The 20,589-nt window shown below is 49.4% G+C and overlaps 1 protein-coding gene across 1 annotated transcript in view; it reads left to right on the top strand.

Moving 5' to 3' along the window:
- GDPD5 (glycerophosphodiester phosphodiesterase domain containing 5) overlaps positions 1 to 20,589 on the top strand; it is a 325,483-nt gene that overhangs the window by 114,546 nt on the left and 190,348 nt on the right. The window contains exon 4 of the mRNA XM_065581769.1: positions 433 to 607. Coding sequence (XP_065437841.1) covers positions 491 to 607 — 117 coding nt within the window. The 5' untranslated portion in view covers positions 433 to 490. The remainder of the gene's footprint in view (positions 1 to 432; positions 608 to 20,589) is intronic.

Below are 20,589 nucleotides of genomic sequence, written 5' to 3'. Positions count from 1 at the left end.
AGACCGCTTGAAACCCGAACTTGGCTTGCTTTCCAGACACCACTCAATACTTGGGGCCAGATCCTCATCTGTAGTTCCATTTTCAGTCGTGTGATTTAGACTTGTACCAGCTGAGGATCTGGACCTTAATATTAAAATGCAAAGAGATTGAATTGTCCAGGCTGTGATTAGTGCAAAAAGTAAACAATAGTCTTATTGACTTGTCATCACTTCATGCAGTGTAGTGCCAGTACTACGAGTAGACTTTTTTCAAATATAAACTTTAATAGAGTTGGACAATTTGCCCAAGATCCTGGCAAAGCTGGGAATACAACCCAGGAGTCCTGACGACCATTCTCCAGTTCTAACTACGAACCACGTTCCGCTTCCATCATTTCCATCCATTTTAAAGGATCTCTGATGTCACACCTTCCCTCTCTTCTCTCTTTTCAGGGCACTCCCAAGGCCTGATGGATTTCTGATAGTGTGCTACTGAAGAGCTGGAAAGAGCATGGTTAAACACCAACCACTACAGTACTACGAACCGCAGTTGTGTTTGTCATGCCTGACCGGGATCTATGGCTGCCGTTGGAAACGGTACCAGCGGTCACATGATGACACCACAAAGGTTGGTAATGGGTTGTCTCCTCCCCTATGCATCCCTTGTTCATATTAATTTTTTGAATGGCTAGCCAGGCATGCAGACCTGAAGGCTGGCCTTGAATGTGAAATTAAGCTTCAGTTTAAAAAGGTGCTCTCAATAGCTCTGGTGCTATGCAGCCTGGCTGCTTTATATGTTACTGAAGTGAAGAATAGAAATTACTGACCCCAATGTCCTTGGGATTTCTTTGAATTAAAGGCTGCATGCATTTTTAACTAACACCATTAGTGTTCCTGACCCTTTGTTGCGGTGGCAGAAGAGGATGCGTGTATCCCTGTTCTCAGTCTTCAGGCTTGTGAATTGCATGGCCCTTGTGTCATGACCTTTCATTTTAATATCTCTGTTTTGCCCTTTGCATTTATGAGGAGACTTCAGTTCTCTCTCCTTTGTTTAATTTGTTCTGTTTAAGAGCCTATGGCTTCCTGGCTGGCAGATGTTGCCTCCCTCGTGAAGCAATTCTGACGGCATAGCCACTGTTGGGGCTGAGGCAGCTAACTGAGCTGCAATACTTCACCCGGCTTCCTCTTCAAAGCAATGTGGCCTAGCGGGCAGAGCACTGGACTGGGACTTGAGGGGACCTGGGTTCTGTTCCCAACTCTACCACTGGCCTGCTGGGTGACCTTGGAACAGTCACGTCCTCTCTTACTCCTGAGGGCATTCTGCGCCACACAATTTAAAATTCTGTGCACAATATTTTAAAATTCTGCATAATTCTGCAAGTTTTATTTGTCAATAAATAAATGCAGAGGCTCCAGCATGGCAGTGGAGAGCACAGGCCATTGGCTGTACAAAGGTGGGAGATCACCCTGCAGCCTCCCCACCCCCAGGACACGGACTCAGTGGTGAGGCTGCATCTGACCCCGACACAGCACAAGGCCTGGGCCTACCCCAGAAACACCCTGGGGCCCTGCCCCTCTGCACCAGGTGTGGGGCACGCAGGCTCAACCAGACAGGATCCAAGTGTGGTGGGATCCAGGTGTGGAGTGAGAGGATTCTGTCTGGGACAATCTGGGTGCAGGCAGCTCAGTGTGGGGTCTAGGTGTGGAGGGGATCTGGATGCACAAAGGCTCGTTTGCGGGGGAAGGGGTGTTCCAGGTGCAGGGGACTCTGCAGGGGCTTCCAGGTGAAAGTGGTTGGGTCTCAGCAGAAGGGTCTGGGTGTGGGGGTCTCAGCAGGGCAGTCTGGGTGCTGGGGGAGTGGGGCTTGGTGGGGTGTGGGTCTGGGTGCAGCTAGTTGGGGTCAGTGGTGTGGGGGGGTCTGGATGTGGGGGCTCAGGGTTGTCCAGGGGGTAGGGCTCATCAAGGTGGGTGGTTGAATGCAGGGAGCTCAGTGGGGGGTGGTCTGGGTGCAGGGATGGAGGTCTGGAGGCAGGGCATCTGGGTGCAGGGCGGCTCCTGATGTAGGGGTTGAGGTTCAGTGGAGTGGAGTTCGGGTATGGAGGGCTGGGGGTGGGTTCTGGGTGTACAGGGTGAGGCTTGGCAGGGATATTTGGGTATGGGCATGCACAGATGCATGGGGGTTGGGCAGATGGGGGAGCAGCTCCCTGTACAGTGACCCCTCCCTCTTCCCCCTCCCCCCACAGTTGAGGAGTGATGGGGGCAGGAAGCTGGAGAGGATGCTGAGCTTCCTGCAGCTGGGGGAGGTTTCTGGGTGTGGGACTCGCAGCTGATCCCGGCTCAGGGTAGGAGCCACTGGCTGGGGTGTCCACAGCCCTGCAGTGATTTATCTTTCCGCTGCCTGCTCCGGGTGCCTGAAACAATGTACCTGTGCAGCTAGGGAGTAGTGCCTGACTGCTCTTGCAGCTTCCCTTTGCTTCCCTGTCAGAAAGTCATTTTTCTGCGGGGAACATGAATTCTGTGAACGGGCAGTAGCGCAGAATTCCCCCAGGAGTAATCTCTCTGTGTCTCCATTAGTTATCTCCTTTGTGCAATGAGGGATGATAATACCAATCTCCTTCATTAAGTTCTTTGAGATCTTTTGATAAGAGTGAAATATTCATAATGTTTTATTTATTATTAGCATCCTCAGTCTTGGGTACTTTAAACCTCAAGTGCATTTTTGCTTCCTGGAGCAGCCAGGTCTGAGATGCATGCCACAGGCAGTGCTGAGTTTCTGCAGTTAGGTTCCGGAAGGTGTTGAGTGGTTTCATTGTCCTTGGAGGAAACCAGAACAGTGAGCACTAGCTGGAACTGAACAGGCTATGGAAACCAGACTATTCCCTTGTTACAGAGGGGATTTCCACCCCTACCAGGGTGGAGTTTAGGTATTTTGACAGAGGTATATGGTGAAGCTTATATTGCTGCTAGTGCTGCACCTGTTTTATGGATAAAGAAAGTCTCTAGAACTGTCCATGTGGCACCTTCATGAGCACTAAATCCACTTGCAGCAAGACCTGGTAAAAGTCTGAATGCTCGTACGTTACAAACAGGGCCGGCTCCAGGCACCAGGCACATGCTTGGGGCGGCACCTGGTAAGGGGCGGCGGGGGGAGCGCGGCGCAGCATTCTGCGGGGGTGGGCGCTCCGGCGGCGCGGTGCGGCGCTCGGCGGGCTCCGGCACTCGGGCGGCGCTCTGGGGGGGGGTTCCGGCGGTGCTCGGAGGGGGGTGGGCTCCGGCGGGGGGGGGGCAGCGCAGGGCTTGGCGCTGGGGGGGGGGTCCGGCGGCGCTCGGCACGGCGGGGAGGCAGGCTGCGGCGCTCCACGGGGGGGGCGGCGCTCTGGAGGGGTTCCGGCGGCGCTCGGTAGGGGGCGGGCTCCGGCGGCGGGGGGGGCAGCGCGGGGCTCGGCGCTGGGGGGGGGGGGGTCCGGCGGTGCTCGGCACGGCGGGGAGGCAGGCTGCGGCGCTCGGCGGGGGGGGCGGCGCTCGGCGGGGGGTTCCGGCGGCGCAGCGCTCGGTTGTGGGGGCTCGGGGGGCGGCGCTTTTTTTTGCTGCCTGGGGCAGCAAAAAAGCTAGAGCCAGCCCTGGTTACAAATGTCTCTTTATTCCAACCCTCTGGACAGCACGAAATATATCTTACTCCTTAGATCAGTTACTGTTGCATCTCTCGTTTCAACATTGTACAGTTTCTAGTGCATATTACTTTAAAAACAAATCTACACTGGGCCTAAAAAAAGCTTTGAACAAACTGATATGCTCAACTCCTCCCCTCTAGGAGATCTTGTTTGTTTCTCAATGCTCAGAGTTTTGCTGTAGCAACTGTTATCAAAAGCATTTAAAACATGACCAGGAAAACTGGGTCAGAATGTTGAGAAATACAGTGTTCAGTAGAATTACTTCACTGCACTAAAAGGCTTCTGCCAAAATGCTTGATTGTGAATTGTGTCCAGTGGCGGAGTAGAGTTAGGTTAGCAGTTCACACCCTTTAAGAAGGGCTTTAAAAATAGAGAAACCTACTAGTCAGAACGTGAAATTTACTTGCTAAAGATTGGTAGTAAGCATACTGTTCAAGAATGAGGCCCACGGGGTATGCGCAGCCTTAATTTTCAAGTGAAACTCACCTTGTCTTGCACTAATCTTGGTTTTGTTGCCATAAATTGTCATCCACAAGGTTGAATCATGAATCTACAGTTATGCTAAAGAAATTAATACGCTGTGTAAAGCTGTTGGCACTGGACTTATGTCCTCCCATGCAGGCATCAGCTCTCTGAGAGGTAAGAGAGGAGTTGGCAACCTTAACTGCACTAGGGTTACCATATCTCATAAATAAAAAAAGAGGACCCTCCACGGGCCCTGGCCCCGCCCATTTCCCCACCCCTAGCCCCGCCCCAACTCCGCCCCTTCCCCACCCTAACTCCGCCCCCTCCTCCGCCCCAGTGCTACCAGCTTCACGGTTTCCTTGGCAGCCCCCAGACCCTGCGCCCCCGGCCGGCGCTTCCCCAGCGCAGCTGGAGCCCGGGAGGGGAAGCGCCCAGCCGGAGGCGCAGGGTCTGGAGGCTGCCCAGCAAACCGTGAAGCCGGTAGCGCTCGGGCTTTGGGCAGCCCCTATGCCTCCGGACCCTGCGCCCCCAGCCGGGCACTTTCCCTCCGGGGCTCCGGCGGCTCTGCGTAACTTACACTGTATAAGTTACACAGAGCCGAAGAGGAGCAGAGCCCCCGCGGCTGGAGGCTCTGCTCCTCTTAGGCTCTGTTTAAGAGCCGGGCTGCCCCAGCGCTACCAGCTTCGGGCAGCCCCCGTGCCTCCGGACCCTGCGCCCCCAGCCGGGCACTTCCCCTCCCAGGCTCCGGCGGCGCAGGGTCTGGAGGCACGGGGCTGCCCGAAGCCGGTAGCGTTCGGGCAGCTCGGCTCTTAAACAGAGCCGAAGAGTCGGGGAGGAGCAGAGCCGCCATTTTCCCGGACATGTTCGGCTTTTTGGCAATTCCCCCTGGACGGGGGTTTGACTGCCGAAAAGCCGGACATGTCCGGGAAAAAGAGGACGTATGGTAACCCTAAACTGCACTGCATGGTTCAGTAATTTTGCTCTGCTTGTCCATACCGCGTCTCAGAGCTTGAAGTAGCGAGCAAGAAGGGAAAGAGTGAGTGAGTTTAACAAGGTTAGGTAGGGCCAGACTAAACTGAGATTCTAAGAGGCCTTATTTGTAGTCTCCCTGAAAATCCTGTACTATTGTAGAAGAAAACGAATAGACAGATGTTAATGCCTAGAATGAAGCATTGTCACAACACTTAAAAATAAATAAAAAGTAGAGGCCATGTACCTCCCTGCTTTTGATTTGGTTCTTGAGTATTTTTTCCTAGGCTTTGTTCTTGCATCCTCTGTCTGTTCATCCTTCCTCAACTTTCATTCCTCTTCCTGCTATAGGGCATCCATGTGGCACAGAGAACGGATATACCTACCAGTACGGGCACATAAGCAGAACTGGATTAGAACCTTTTGATTTTGGTGGTGAAAGTAGCAGGTACCTTTATCTGCTCAGTGGACCTTTCACCAGAGGTTGACGGGACATAGGCATCCCGTACGTCACACCATGCTAAGTTGCTGTCAGAGAGCGCTCGAGTATCAGGAATACAGAAATAATTTGGAAGCAGTAATCTGCTGCCTGAAGCATTAGAATAGTTTTTCTTCCATGCTAATACCTTACTCTGCAAGTTGCTCCTCCGACTTTAATTGCACCACCCGAGGAGTAGGATGTTATTGACGCTGAGTAGAGGTAGGAGAACCTGTCCCTGAATATTTAAACATACTAAGTAATGAGTGAATTTGCCCTAAATCTGTTTAGTCACTGAAGTTTTGTGCAGGTGGGTGGATGTGAACCAAATCTCAAATAGTGGCTATTACTTGGGCATTTGCTACTAAGATGATGGTGACCCAGAGCTAAGCAGATGTCCTAGTACGGTGAACTCTTTAACTATGGGTTTGATGTTCTGGGTGCCCAGACTCCTTGACTCCAGGGGCATTTTTGGCAACTAGCCAGGATTCCAAAGCCTTGCACTTAATTAAGAATAGCAATGTACATATGTTAATCATTTCAAAACGATGTACATCCAACCGTGACATTTGCCTGTGCCTGTATCCTCATTACCTGATGAGTAAAAATTGTTCAGTATGGCTTGCCCTCTATGAAAATCTGTAGTTGGTGCAGTTCTGTCCTTGCCCTGCAGTTGCAAGGAGACAGCGGCTGCTGGCGGCACTTACACCCTCAGCTACCCGTAGGACTCTCCCCTGTTTTCAGTATAAATTATCGTGTGGCGGTTGGTGTATTGCTAAGCTCTGCCCACACTCAGAGAGCAGCGTTCGACAATCGGAATCAGACTACCCACTGCATCCACCTTCGGCTGTGGTTAAATGGTAGCCCTATCGTATGGACAATGAACTCGTTAGTCACTGCAGCAAGGTGCGTTTGACCCTTTGTTGTACTCTAAAACCACCATGGATTGCTGCATGGGACGGTGAATACTACTTACCCTGTGCAGACAAGCAGAAAAACCGCTTTCAACAGCAGTTGTGGGAGGGAGCGCCATTGTGAAATGCAGCCTGCTTGGCTGGTGTGGATACAGGCCGGAAGGCTGGGACACCCTGGAGATCTCCAGTGACATCCATGTGGATCAAGTTCCTAGTGAAGAGCCAAGGTTTTAAAGTCACCTCCCCCCACCCTTGCAACTTATAACAATGCAGCTCAGGCTCCCTGCTGTGTGGAAGATTTAAATGAAAATGAGAATTTTAATTGTAAGCTTGAGTTCTACATTTTCATTAGAGAGCGGCGTGAAATTGTAATGGTCTCTTACCCTTCTATAACCTTTCGAAGGAAAAAAGGCCACATGCGTCTTGCACGTTTGATTTCCTTTTCCATTAATTTTGACGGATGAGTAGCAGCTGCAAGGCTTACAGTTCCTTTTCTATGAAGTGCGGTTTTCCTAACCTACTGGCGCGATTGCCTTTCATGCTTTTAAAATATTAATTGGAGTCTTCATAAAAAGGAAACAATTTTGCTTGTGTTCTCGCATTATTCCTGCTAGTGTCCTACTTGGCATGAAACAAATGATTTAGTGACAACTTTGTCAGAAGGTAATCGAATAAGGAAGTTCTGATTAGATCAGTGCTTCATCTTAATGAGACATCCTGCTCCAACATGTGATTTGCAGCCCTAGAGGCGTGAGGGGACCAGTCCAAACTCTGTTTGGCATATAGTTGCCATTTGTGCTTTGAGAGATCTAATGCAGCAATAGCAATTTCTGTAGGTAGTCACCAGACAAAACTCTCCATTTGATGGATTCCTAGCAATGGAACCCCCAGGGAGCAGCCTTTCCAATTGCAGTGTATAAATGTGGTGGTCTAGATGTAGCTCACAGGCTTTTACCTTAACTGACCTGATGCTGGGTATAACGGTCTTACAGCAGCATTCACTGGCAGTGCTGTAGTTCAGATTCTGTCGCAGTTTCCGTCTTTTTTTTTTTTTTAAATCCACTGGGGATGAAATGTGGGATTAGAGGGTTTGATTCTCTTTTCACGCTGGTGTAAAGCCGGCATCTCACTCTGAGGTAAAGTAGAAGTCAGTGCTCTTTTGCTGTTGTACAAGGGCAGTGAACACCTATAAGAAGACAAACGTGTTCAGAGTCTGTTCTGTTCACTGTAATGTGGTTCTACTGCTCCTGTAATCATAGCGTCTGAGTGCCTCAAGTCTCATCCCCGGGAGAGGAATTTTTGTTTGGAGAAGTCCACAAAATCCAAGTGTAATCAGTAATTTCTTGTCAATCCGTTTAGCAAAAATAAACCAGCTGTTTTATAGGTCAGTTGCATCTCAGTAATTTTAAAATATCTAATGGATTTTGGAGACCAGCTTCTTGGGTTGTGGGGGAGGCAAATCCTTTAAATCGCCACTCAAACACCAACTGAAACTTTTGTGGTGTGAAAACTTGAGGTTAAACCAGTAGCTATGGGTTGGTGTAGCTATGGGCCGTGGCCCACCCACTTAGCATCCAGGCCCATCTCCCAGCCCCAGCCCAGACCTGGAGGATGCTGCATGCTGGGTGCATCCCCCCCAGCCCAATCAGGGGTGGAGGGACAGCAGTGGCACAGCTGTGGAGCTCCTGATGAGTGCATTTTGCACGCATGCCACAGCAGGAGGAGGGTGGTCACCTGGCCCAGAGGCAGTGATCATAGGAAAATATAGGCCTGCTGCCTGAGGGTGCTGGGCCTGGCGTGGAGCGGTGCGATGGGCCAGGTGCCGGAAGCCATGTGCGCTGGAGGGTGGCATCTCCACCTGGAGCTGGGTGCATACGTGGGGCCCCGGGGGGCCCCTAGCCAGAGTGTTCATTGCCCCCTGCAAGGCCGACTGGAGGGAGTGTGCGGAGGCGGGCCCCCGCATCCTTCTTGCCCCTCACTCCCAGTCCCCCATCATTGCCCGCTCCCCCGAAGTCGGGGCCCGTCCAAATGTCCTGTGCTAGCTACTGGGTTAAATACTCTTCTCTCCTCACTTTTCACTTTTACCTACCTCTGCACTTCTGGCTATTGGCTAGAAGTGGAAGTGTTGAAATACCATATTCGGCCACCAAAACCAGGAAATTGCCTGTCTTTGTGACCTATCCAACCCAAGTGTGCAGTGTCAGAAAGGTTGGATAGTTGGAATAAGCATCCAAGTCACTGGATTTCAATCCCAGCTGTCTGAAATCCTAAGAGAAGACAATTATGTGGTTGACACTGGATGAGTCTTTTAGATAAGACCTTAATCCCAGAGGTCCTGTCCGCTATGTAGGGGCATTAGACTTTATGGCACTTCTAGGAATTTTCCCATTTATTTTGGGGAAAAACACTTCTCCTTCCTCTAGCTGTATTGTGCATGCGTATGTTAAACAGGCTTGGTGTCTTTTGGATTGAAAGGAGCTGTATAAACAAAATAATGACAGGTTTAATGTAACCCTCCATGTACCTGTCAAACACAGCTGAAATCCACAGCCTTTCGGAGACTAAGCACAATCCATGTAGTGAAGAAAGGGAAATAACCTGAGCATCTCTCTTTAAAATCAGGATGTGCTGGTATAGGGGGGTGCAGGGGGGGGCGTTTTGGTTTTGTGCAACATCGGTCCGCCTTCTAGGAGTTTGGGTGACCTCCACCTCAGTAGAAGGGGGACCAATCTCCTTGGGGACAGGCTGGCTAGCATAGTCATGCGGGGGGTTAAACTGATAACAAAAGGGGAGGGTAAAAAGGGGGAAGATATGAGCAGTCAGCATATTGAGAACAAATCAAGGAACCAAAGGACATGAAGAGACGAAATGCTTGAGTTGCCTGCATAGCAGTGCTAGGAGCCAAGGTAACGAACAAGAGGAACTGGAATGGCTCATTTATGAGCCTAAATTCAATCTATCTGGTCATACTGAAACTTGGTGGGATGATTTACACAAATGGAACGTTAAATAGCTTAGAACCATTGATTTTTAGGAAGGATTGAAGGTATAAAGGGGAAGGAAGTGGCACTGTGTCAAAAATGGCATTGCCTGTTTGAGTCATTGATAACTCAGAAGAAAATGGGTTTGAATGCTTATGAATCCAATGTCCTAACAGATAAAGCACAAGATGGAATATTAATTGGTGTCTGCTACAGACCACCAAATCACACAGTAGGAAAAGGATGATCATCTCCTTATGCATCTATCTATAATGTGTAGGGAAAAACAGCTGCGTGATCACAGGGGACTTCAGTCTGAGTGACATATGCTGGAAGTCTCAGGCTGCCAGTACCAAAACATTCTTAGAATTTCTGAGTCAAGAAATTGTCATATATAATGTTTAGAAAGTGTTGCAGCCAACACGTGGGAATTCTTTGTTAAACCTTGTCCTAACATATAGAGGAACTGATTACAGAACTTGAAAAATTAATGGTAGCTTAGGCAAGTGATCATGACTTGATCACATTTATAATGTTTGGAGAAGTCCACAAAATCAAAATGTGAGATCACATTAATAATGTGCAATCTTTCTCTCTCTCTCTCTCTGCTTTAATAGGGCCAGTTTCACAAAGCTGAAAACACTTTTATGAGCCAGATCCTCTGGGAGGAAGAATTTAATTAGAAAAATGTGAATGATGATTGGAAATCATTTAAAAACACTTTACTAAATGCTCCATTCCCACAACTGAGGAAAGGCTGTGTTGGTTAAAATCTGACCTGGATTAGAGGGGAGGTGACAGCAGCTATAAAAAAATAAAATAAAAGTAATGGAAGAAAGGGGAAGCTTCTAGTAAGGAACATAAATCAGAAGTTAAGAATTGTATACAATTGATAATGGAAGGTGAAAGACACAAGGGGAATCTATGGCCTGCAGAGTTAAGGGCAATAAGGAGTTTTTTAAACCTATTAGGAACAAAAAGAATCAAGACAATGGTATTGCTTCCATACTGAATGGAAATGCTAGAATTATCAGTAATAATGCAGAAAAGACAGAAGTGTTCAATGACTATTTGATGTGTATTTGGGGAAAAATAGAGGAGGATATAGAATCATCATGTGGTGATAGCACTCTTTCCATTCTGCTAGTATCTCTGGCAGATGTTAAACAGAAGCTACTAAAGTTGGACATTTTTAAATCATCATATCCAGATAAATGGCATCCAAGAGTTTTAAAAGAGCTGGCTGAGGAGCTTGTTGGGTTGCTAATGTTGATTTTTTTTTTTTTTTTTATTAAGTCTTGGAGCACAGGAAATTTCAGAAGACTGGAAAAATGCTATTGTTGTGCCAATTTTCAAGAAGGGTAAATGGAATGACTCGAATAACTGTAGGCCTGTCAGCTCGACATCGGTCGCTGTCAAGATGATGGAGCAGCTGATATGGGACTCAATTCCTAAAGAATGAAGGGAGGATAATGTTAATGCAAATCAGCATGGGTTTGTGTAAAATAGATCCTGTCAAACCAATTTGATACCTTTTTTGATGAGATTACACGATTCGTTGATAAAGGTAATAGTGTTGATGTCCTATACTTAGAGTTTTGTAAGGTGTTGGACTTGGTACCACAAGACATTTTGATTAAAAAACTAGAATGATCTAAAATTAACATGGAACACATTAAATGATTAAAAATTGACTAAAATGATGGAAACATGGGGAATCATCATCAAATGGGTGTGTTTCCAGTGGGGTCTTGCAGAGATCTTGGTCCTCCTCTATTTAATGTTTTTATCAATGACCTGGAAGAAAACAACATGAAATCATCACTGATAAAGTTTGCAGATGACCCAAAAATTGGGAGAGTGGTAAATAACATAGAGGACAGGTCACTGATTCAAAGCAACCTGGATTGCTTGGTAAACTGGGCACAAGTTTTTATGTGGCTAAATGTGTACATCTATGAACAAAGAATATAGGCCTTACTTAGAGGATGGGGAACTCCATCCTGGGAAGCCGTGACTCTGAAAAGATTTGGGGGTAATGGTGGATAGCACTCTAAACTAAACTAAAGATGAGCTCCCGCCATGATGCTGTGACCAAAAGAGATAATGTGACCCTGGGATGCATAAACGGGAATCTCGACTAGGAGCAGAGAGGTTTATTTTCCATCTATTTGGCACTGGTGTGACTGTTGCTGAATACTATGTCCAGTTCTGGTGCCTGCAATTCAAGAAGGATGTTGATTAAATGGGAGAGGGTTCAGAGAAAAGCAACAAAAATAATTAAAGGATTAGAAAACCTGCTGTATAGTGATAGACTCAAGGACCTGAATCTACTTAGCTTAGCAGAGAGAAGGTTGGGGTGACTTGATTAGTCTGAGTATCTATGTGGGGAACAAATATTTTATAATGTGTTCTTCAGTTTAGTGGAGAAAGGTATAATGTGTGTCAACTTCCAGCCATTGGAGCTAGAGAAATTCAGACTGTAAAGAAGGCATACGTTTTTAACTGAGAGAGCAATTACTCATTGGTAAGGCTAAGATTTTGTCATGGTTACTTTTAGTAAAAGTCATGGAGAGGTCATGGGCAATAAACAAAAATTCACAGCAGCCCGTGACCTGTCTGTGACTTCACTAAAAATAACCAGGGGCAGGGCAAGGTAGTGGGGAAGGAAGAATGGCAGCTGGAGTACCATGGGGGGGACTGACAGGCCAAGCCCCCTGCCATGGGGAGAGGTGGGGGGACAACAGCCTCAGCGGGGGCACGCAGCCACTGGGCGGGGGGGGGGGGGGCGGTACAGCTCCCACTCTGGAGCTGGCTGCAGCTGCTGGGCAGGGCCACGTAGTCCCAGCTCCAACCCCAGACACAGGGGCGCGCGCACACGGCCGTGGGAAGCCGTGAGGGGGGGCGCACGGCTCCTGCTGCAGCCTCTGCTGCAAGCTGAAGGGTAGGGGCACATGGCCCCAGCTGCAGCCCCTGCCACTGGGCACGAGTGCGTGGCCCTGGCTGCGGGGTGGGGGTGTACAGTCCTGGCTCCAGCCCCAGCTGCAGGGCAGGGGAGCATGGCCCCAGCTCTGGCCCCAGCTGCAGGCAGGGGTGTGCACAGTCCCTCCTCCAGCCCCGGCTTCAGCCACTGATCGCTGAAGCCAAAGAAGTTACAAAGGTCTGGTAAAGTCACGGAATCCGTGACTTCCATAACGAATCGTAGCCTGTCAGTCCCCTTACCCGTTTGTTCAATTTACCGAGGATCATGGTGGATTCTCCGTCACTGGCAATTTTTAAATCAAGATTGAATGTTTTTCTGAAAGATCTGCTCTAGAAATGATTTTGGAGACGTTCTATAGCCTGTGTTGTATAGGAGATCAGACTAGATGATTACAATGGTCCATTCTGGCCTTGGAATCAATGAAAATCCACAAAGATCAGGAAATTGGAGCTTAAAGAACGAAATTGTGTAGAACGTCACTGAGATTGGATTTCCTTTCTGGCTTTAGATTGGAGACTGACTTAGGCACTTTGATTATTTTATGACCATAAGTTTCAGGCTGGAGATGGGAATGATGTGAACTTTTGTTGTTTAAGAATTTTAATGGCTGTGAGTCCAATTTAATAATAGCCTAATTTGCTTCTGTGCTCTGGCAGGGGATACATTCTTTAGCTTTGCTGTCATAACACTGAGACATTAATTACAGACATGTAAATCTGTGTCTGCCCTTGCGTAGTTCCCCCTGCTTGCGAACTGTTTTTGTCCCGATGCCTCTAGTACATTTTTTGTGGTTTAAATCCCTTGCATACAGTTTAAGTATTTATACTTGGTGAATCGGCCTCGTTCTGTGCTGTGACTCCTGGACCCTGTCAGGAATGACTGAGAGCATAATGATCCTACGGCTGCAAAGTACGTAACTGATCCGTGTTCTACATGTTCTAATTGTACATCTCTCTTTATGGCCGATAGCAGGAACAAATCTCTGGCCCTTCCAGTTCAAACACCTAGACCTCTCCCACTTGAATGACAGTACAATCCCCATTCGATGTACCGGCGGTGTTTTGGCTCGTTCACTGCGGCCATCCAGTAGAGCTGGGATTATCAACACCTCCACAGCATGGACCAGAGACTGTTTTACCACCTCCCCACCCATTAGTCATCAGAGAAACGACTTCTTCTGTTTGTCACTGATCACATTCATATGGCAACTGCCATAACTGCTTGCACGCAGAAGCAGGGTCTGGAAACTATTGTCTAGCATGCAGGAAGTGTGGTGTCCTTTTTGGATAAAAGCTGATCTTTTTCTTGCCCGTCTGAGTATTGTGTTCTTTGGTTTTCCTCTGCTTCTCTACCAGATGGTGACAGCCTCTTTTCCAAGCACACTTGCTTGCTCCTGGTCCTTTTGCCTGGCTGCCTCATTCTCTTCTTCCTGGGGCTTTTCTCTCCCACTGGTATCTGCCAGCTCCAGATCTAGTAAGCCATTGCTGTTGACCAGTTTCTTCTATATAGCAACAACCTTTACAAGAAGTAGCTGCGGCTCCTTTGACCTCATTTCCAGTTGCTTTTACAGACCACTAGTAGTTTGCAACAAAGAAGCAGTTGGGTATAAGGAGAACCAGCACCGTGTAACCAGCCAGCTCTATGCATGGACCATGGTGCTGCTGCACTAGGATGGATCATGCAGGTTAAGGAAGTCTGACATTCCATCCAAAAGAGGGCAGTTGGGATATGTCTTCTGGCCAGGCCATTACAGAGAATTGCTTTAAAAGGCCTCTAGCTAGGACCATAATGCTCCTGCCTCAGAGGTGGCCCCTTTTTATGTTTTTTGGTACCTTAACATGGAGATATTGAACCTCACTATGAAACTTTGCTGATTCACCCTGATACAACACTTAGAAGGACATGGCAGACAGTCCAGATGTACTCATGAACCTGATGAGTTTGCATCAGTTGAAGTGACTCCAAGTGCTGGGTGGGGAGAAGCCAATGGACAGCTTAGTCTTGGTGCCATGTGCCAGAGTCTGTTCCAGAAGACCTGGGGAAAAAGCCCAACCTCTTTCCCATCTCTCCCTTAACACTGCACCGTTTTCTATGAGTACGGTGTGACCATGTCAGCACCACCAAACTTGAGGGCCGAACCCTGATCCTGAATGTCTTTATTTGGGAGCTGGGCGTGACTATGGATTTTAGTGGCACTTTTTTTGTCTGTTGGAGTGAATGTAATAACTTCACTCCTGGCATGCTGTTCTCCAGAGGCCTTTGAGTTACAAGCAAGTCTCAAAGCACCATTTGTGAGGGAGGCCTCCTCACAGCTGGGCAAAGTGAGGCACAGAAGTCAAGCTGTTATAAGGTGAATCAGTGGCAGCATGGGGAACGGAGCCCAAGGGCCTCAACGCCTAGTCCTGTGCTCTTACCGCTAGGCAGCACTTCCTCTCCTCAGAATAGGATGTTGGCGTTGACACAGCTGCTCAAGAGAGAATATAGGTTCTGCCTCTTCAGGGTGCAGAGGAGATGCCACAAGAACTTCACTCAGCCAGCGAAGGACATAAGAGTGGGCCCAACGTCTTGGACAGCAAAATGCCATTCTCCAGACGGCGCTTCCAACAGACATAATAATCCCTTCTTTATCTGGAGCCCTTTGATAACAATTCCACTGGATCCCTGTCAACATCGGGCAGTTCTGCCAAGCAAAGCCTACATCTGGATTAACTCCTGTCACAAGTGCTTCTTAATGCCCTTGAGGATTTCCAAACAGCGCTGTGCCTTCCTGTTTCTACCACTCCTGATTGTCATGAAAAGATTCTAAGGTATCTGGGAAGGTGGCTTGGCTCTAGGGTTGCTAGTTTTTGAACCGAGCACCTAGTCAAAAAGGGATCCTGGCGGCTCCGTTCAGCACCACTGACCGGGCCATTAAAAGTCAGGTCAGCGGGGCAGGCAGGCTCCCTATCTGGCTCCGTGCAACTCCTGGGAAGCTGCTGGCATCTTCCTCTAGCTCCTAGGCAGAGGGATGGCCATGGGGGCTCTGCGCGCTGCCCCTGCCCTCAGCGCCAGCTCAGCTGCTCCCATTGGCCAGGAACCACGGCCAATGGGAACTGAGGGGGCAGTGCCTGCAGCCGCGGGCAGTGCGGAAAGCCATGTGTCCAAGCTTCCACTTAGGAGCCAGAGGGAGATGCCGGCAGATTCCTGGGAGCTGGCTGAGGTAAGCGCCGCCCGCACTCCCTCCTGCACCCCAACCCCCTGCCCAAGCCCAGAGCCCCCTCCTACCACCCCAGAGCTTGCACCTCCAGGTGGAGCCCTCACCTCCTTGCACCCCAACCCCCTGCCGCAGCCGGGATCCCGCTCGTGCACCCTGAACCCCTCATTTCTGGCCCCACCCTTGAGCTCACACCCCCTAGCCCAGATCCCATATCCCCTGCCTCAGCCTGGAGCCGTCTCCTGAACATCAAATCCCTCATCTCTGGCTCCACCCCAGAGCCTGCTCCTGTAGCCGGAGCCCACCCATTTATGGCCCCACCCTGGAACCCACACCACTAACCCAGAGCCCATACACCCTCCCATGTCCCAACCCCCTGCCTCAGCCCAGAGCCTCCTCCTACACTCTAACCTCCTGGTTACCAGCCTGGAACTCGCTCCTGCACTCCAGACCCCTCATCTCTCTAGCCCCACCGCAGAGCCTGCACACCCCAGCTGGAGCCCTCACCCCCGCCCCCCCCGCACCGCAACCCCCTGCCCCAGCCCGGTGAAAATGAGCGCATCAGCAAGGGTGGGGGAGAACGAGCAATGGATGGAGTGGGGGCGTGGCCTTGGGAAAGGGGCAGGGCAAGGCAAGGGTGTTGGGTTTTCTGCAAATAGAAAGTTGGCAACCCTAGTTGGCTCTGCTGTTCTGGGACCCCATTGGGCTGAGGCCACTGAGATTCCTAGTCCACTTAGTTGTTTGTTTAGTGCTGGATCCTAAGTTAGTCATAGTCAATGATGTTTTGATTGTCTCCTGATTTGTGGGTAATGCTGCAAATTGCTTCCCAAACCTGGATGGCATTTAGATGAATGAGGAGTGTTGGTTTGTACGTTCTCGATAATGGTAATTCCTAATGCTCTGTGATTATTTAGCACCTTTCATTCAAAGATTTCAAAGCAGTCCATCCCCACCAAAGCCTCCTGTGACACCGGGAGGGAATTTTCCCCCCCAAGTTCACAAATGGGAAGGAAAAGGAGGCACAAAGATGTACTAAGTGACTTTTTCCTGAGCTCAGAGTAAGTAACAGAGACAGAAGTAAAAACCCTGGAGTCCTAACTGCTGGGATCTCTCACCTCTAACCGCTGGACTACACTTCCTCCAAGCTCTGTTTCTAATGCTTCATTCTGTCATTGGTATCAGAGTGCAATTTATGTGGCTCCAGTCTGTCCCCGTTCTCTCTCCTTGCAATAGGTCACTTGCTGGTAGAGCCGTTCAGTGGGTAACAGAGGCTTCTCTCTCTTCTGCAGCCCCATAACCAGCTCTTTGTATTACCTTGCTTTGAAGTGTAACCAGAGATGTGCGGCTCAGCATTGCAGTACCTGCTTATTGAATGTTGGTAACTCATTAGCCCTCTTGCGAATCCCGATTCCTATTTGAACTAAACAAGTCCCCCAGAGAACACTGGATCTTTGAAAACAGAAACCTCTGTGCTGGCAAGCTCAGGGTGTATCTGGGCCTCGTCTGCATAAAAGAGAACGGGGAGGCTGGAATTAACAATCTGTAACGAGACAATTAAATCCAGTTTCTTGACAGCGTTAATCAAGGGTTGTTATCAAAATCCCAGGCTGCTGTTTGCTGCAAGTTAAAAGGAAACTGTTTAATACTTAGCATGTGTGTAGCTCTACACCTCTTCAAAGCAGTACAAATAGCTAATCCCCACAATGGCCCTGTGGTGGAGGTAATCCCTGTTAGACATATGGAGGGAGAGGGTTCAGTAAGGTGCAAAAGGCTGTGAAGTGTGCAAGGCCATGCGGCAAATTGGTAGCAGAGCTGGGAGTTCACTGCAGGATTTCTTGGCTCCTACACCCATGCACTTGTTTCTGGGGTCCGTAGACTCCATTGTTCCTTGGGGTAGGGCTTTACTATAACCCTGCAGAATAATCAGTGAGCAACAGGAGACTCGGTGGCTACTAGGTGTCAGCTCTGCAAGGTGTACCAATAGAAAAAGGAGATGGAGTCTCTGGGGAGGTTGGGAGGAAAGCCTGGAGATGGTATAGAAGCCTTCTTCTGAATATATAAAATGAGGAGGGAATTAGGTTTGTAAACCCCTCCCTTGCCCTCTAGAATGAGGCCCCCTGGTTGATGCTCAAGGCTGGACGTAAAGGAAAAGTTGAATGTTTTGGGGAGGGCCTAAGACTCTTTTAGCCTCCTAGTCAATGAGGAGCCAAAGAATCATAGAAGTGTAGGACTGGACTAAGGCGGGACCAAGTAATAACTAGCCCATTCCTGACAGGTGCTTGTCTAACCTGTTCTTAAAAACGGGCTTCCTGTGTTGTCCACGAATTTCAGACAAACCCAATCTTTCCTGCTGGGCTCTACTATTTAATGCTTTAATGAAATGGTTATACCACCTATTACGTTAATAGAACACTTTCAAAATATAATCCTGTAATTTGCCTTAGCAATGTGAAACTGATTTCCAGTGCTTTTGAATGGGGATGCGATGCAGATTCTTTCCCTCCTGGGTAACGTGGTTAAACTGCACCTCTGTGGGGAAGTGTAATTTTTAAAACAGCGATATCACTGGAGAAGTAAGAACCCAAAGAATGGAAACCCGGGATCAGTGACAATATAGGGCTTCCCCTCCTCCCCCTCAAAAAAAGGTGGTGGAAATTTTTTTTTAAGTGTGTGTGTGTGTGTGTGTGTGTGTGTGTGTGTGTGTATATATGTATATATATATATATATTTATTTAGACATCTAAGGTGCATCTAATTAGTGGTCGTTTCTTTTGTCTATGCTTAAGACATAATTTTCTTTGAATCCCAATTGAAATGTTTCAAGCTGTTAATGCTTTTGTATCAGATTACTTTCATGGAATCCTACCCTAGGAGTTTAGAAGAGAAAATACCTTATTAGACTGGTCTGTTACCATATGAGTGGAGTATAGTTCCCTGTGGTATATTTTTGTTGTGCACACAGAATATGATATCTGTACTGGCATTTTTGTTGCAATGCAAACCCATTTTAGGTACTTTATTGATCAGCTACTACTCGTAACTTCTGTGGCAGGATATTCCAGTGGCATAGCCAGAATGGGACAGTTGGGTGGGCCCCGACTTCAGGTGGGTGGGCAATGATAGAGGGATGGAGGGGAGGGGGCAGGAGGGATAGGGGGTCCACCTCTAGCTGGCCTTGCAAGAGGCGATGGACCCTCTGACCAGGGGCCCCCCAGGACCACGGCGCGCATCCAGCTCCGGGAGGAGACACCGCTCTCTAGTGCGCACTGCTCCCGGCCCCACAGGCGCTGGCTCCATGGGTGCTCCAGAGCTGGAGCACCCATGGGGAAAAATGGTGGGTGCTGAGCACCCACTGGCAGCCCCCCATTAACGCCTCTATCTCCCCCCACCATCTCCTGCCCGCCAGTGGGCCTGGCAATCAGCGCCCCCCCCTCCCTCCCCACGCCTCCCACCTGTCACGGATCAGCTGTTTCGTGGCATCAGGAAGCGCGGGGAGGGGGGGTGTGGAACTGGGCGGGAAGAGGCGGGGCGGGAGTGGGAAGAAGCAGGGCCGGGGTGGGGCATTGGGAGAAGGGGTGGAGTGGGGGCGGGGCCTGGACAGAGCTGGGAGGGGGGAGCGCCCCCACCTGCTCCATGTGCCTGGCGCTCCAGCCGGGGAGCGGGGTCGGGGCGCAGGGGCTTGTGGGCAAGTGCCGGAGTAGGTAGGCAGAGTGGGCCCAGCCCCCACTGCAGCGCTGAGCGGGGCACGGGCTGGGCCGGAGCAGAGCCGGGGAAGGGGTGGGGTGGGCCTAGACGCTAAGTGGGTGGGCCGCAGCCCATCCGTGGCTACGTCCCTGGGATAGTCCTTCTCTATGCTCTTCCCCTCCTTCCTCCCCCTGCGGCCAGGACTGTAAGTCTTGCCCTGTTCTAAGCAGTGGCTAATTGGTAAAGCCTTTGCTGACACAAACCCATTACACAACAGAACAGCTCCAAACCTCCAGTCACGTTACTGTGTGTCCGATGGTACAGTGGTGCGCAAAGTGGGCAGGTTCAAGAGTTTCCCGGTGGGGGGAGGAGGAGGAGCGAAGCAACTGGGATCCCAGGGGTCTCGCAGGACCAACTGCCATAATAGCGGGAGCAGGATAAAAATAGAGTGGGTATTGCAGGGCGGGACAGGAGCAGGATTAAAAAAAAAAAGTCCTCCCATGCCACAAACAACATGACTGCCCCGGCCAGCCGCCCCTGCTGTAGCACAGAAGTAAGGGATTACTTCAGATGACAAGTAATGGGGGGGGGGGGGCGCGACTGGAAGCCTTTGTGCACTTCTGCGATGGTACACGCAGAAGTATAAATAATGTAATGGGAGACCATGGCAGTGGCTTGAATTGAAGAGCTTTGGTACCAGTCTGGGTGATCTACATGTGCCTTAGCGTTAGTGCAAACACTAGCAACTGAGCAATCAAAACCATCGTTCTTGTGCCGCGTGAGAGAACAGGTCTGTACTACCTTCAGAACAGCAAGAAGGGGAATTTTTGCCATGGTTCAATTAATGTAATCTGCACTTCCTAAGAATGTGTAAAAATAAGGGGGGACTATACAGTGTATGGAATGTTCCCCCTCTCCCTCTTCGAGCTATCTTCATTCTAATGAGATATCCTATCCTATCTCCTAGAACTGGAAGGGACCTTGAAAGGTCATCAAGTCCAGCCCCCTGCCTTCACTAGCAGGACCAAGTACTGATTTTTGCCCCAGATCCCTAAGTGGCCCCCTCAAGGATTGAACTCACAACCCTGGGTATAGTAGGCCAATGCTCAAACCACTGAGCTATCCCTCCCCCCTAATGATAACATAGATTGGAAAAATTGGCGAGTCCTAGTAGCAGAAATTAGAACAGGAAACCAAATTGTCTCATCTTAAATAAATGGAAACTTCCCACCAATGCACAGACTGACTTTGTTTCCCTTACCAAAGTGCCCA

This window comes from Chrysemys picta, chromosome 1 (assembly GCF_011386835.1).
Source record: "Chrysemys picta bellii isolate R12L10 chromosome 1, ASM1138683v2, whole genome shotgun sequence".
In the NCBI taxonomy this organism is placed as follows: Eukaryota; Metazoa; Chordata; order Testudines; family Emydidae; genus Chrysemys; species Chrysemys picta.
This window is presented reverse-complemented; position numbering and strand designations above follow the sequence as displayed.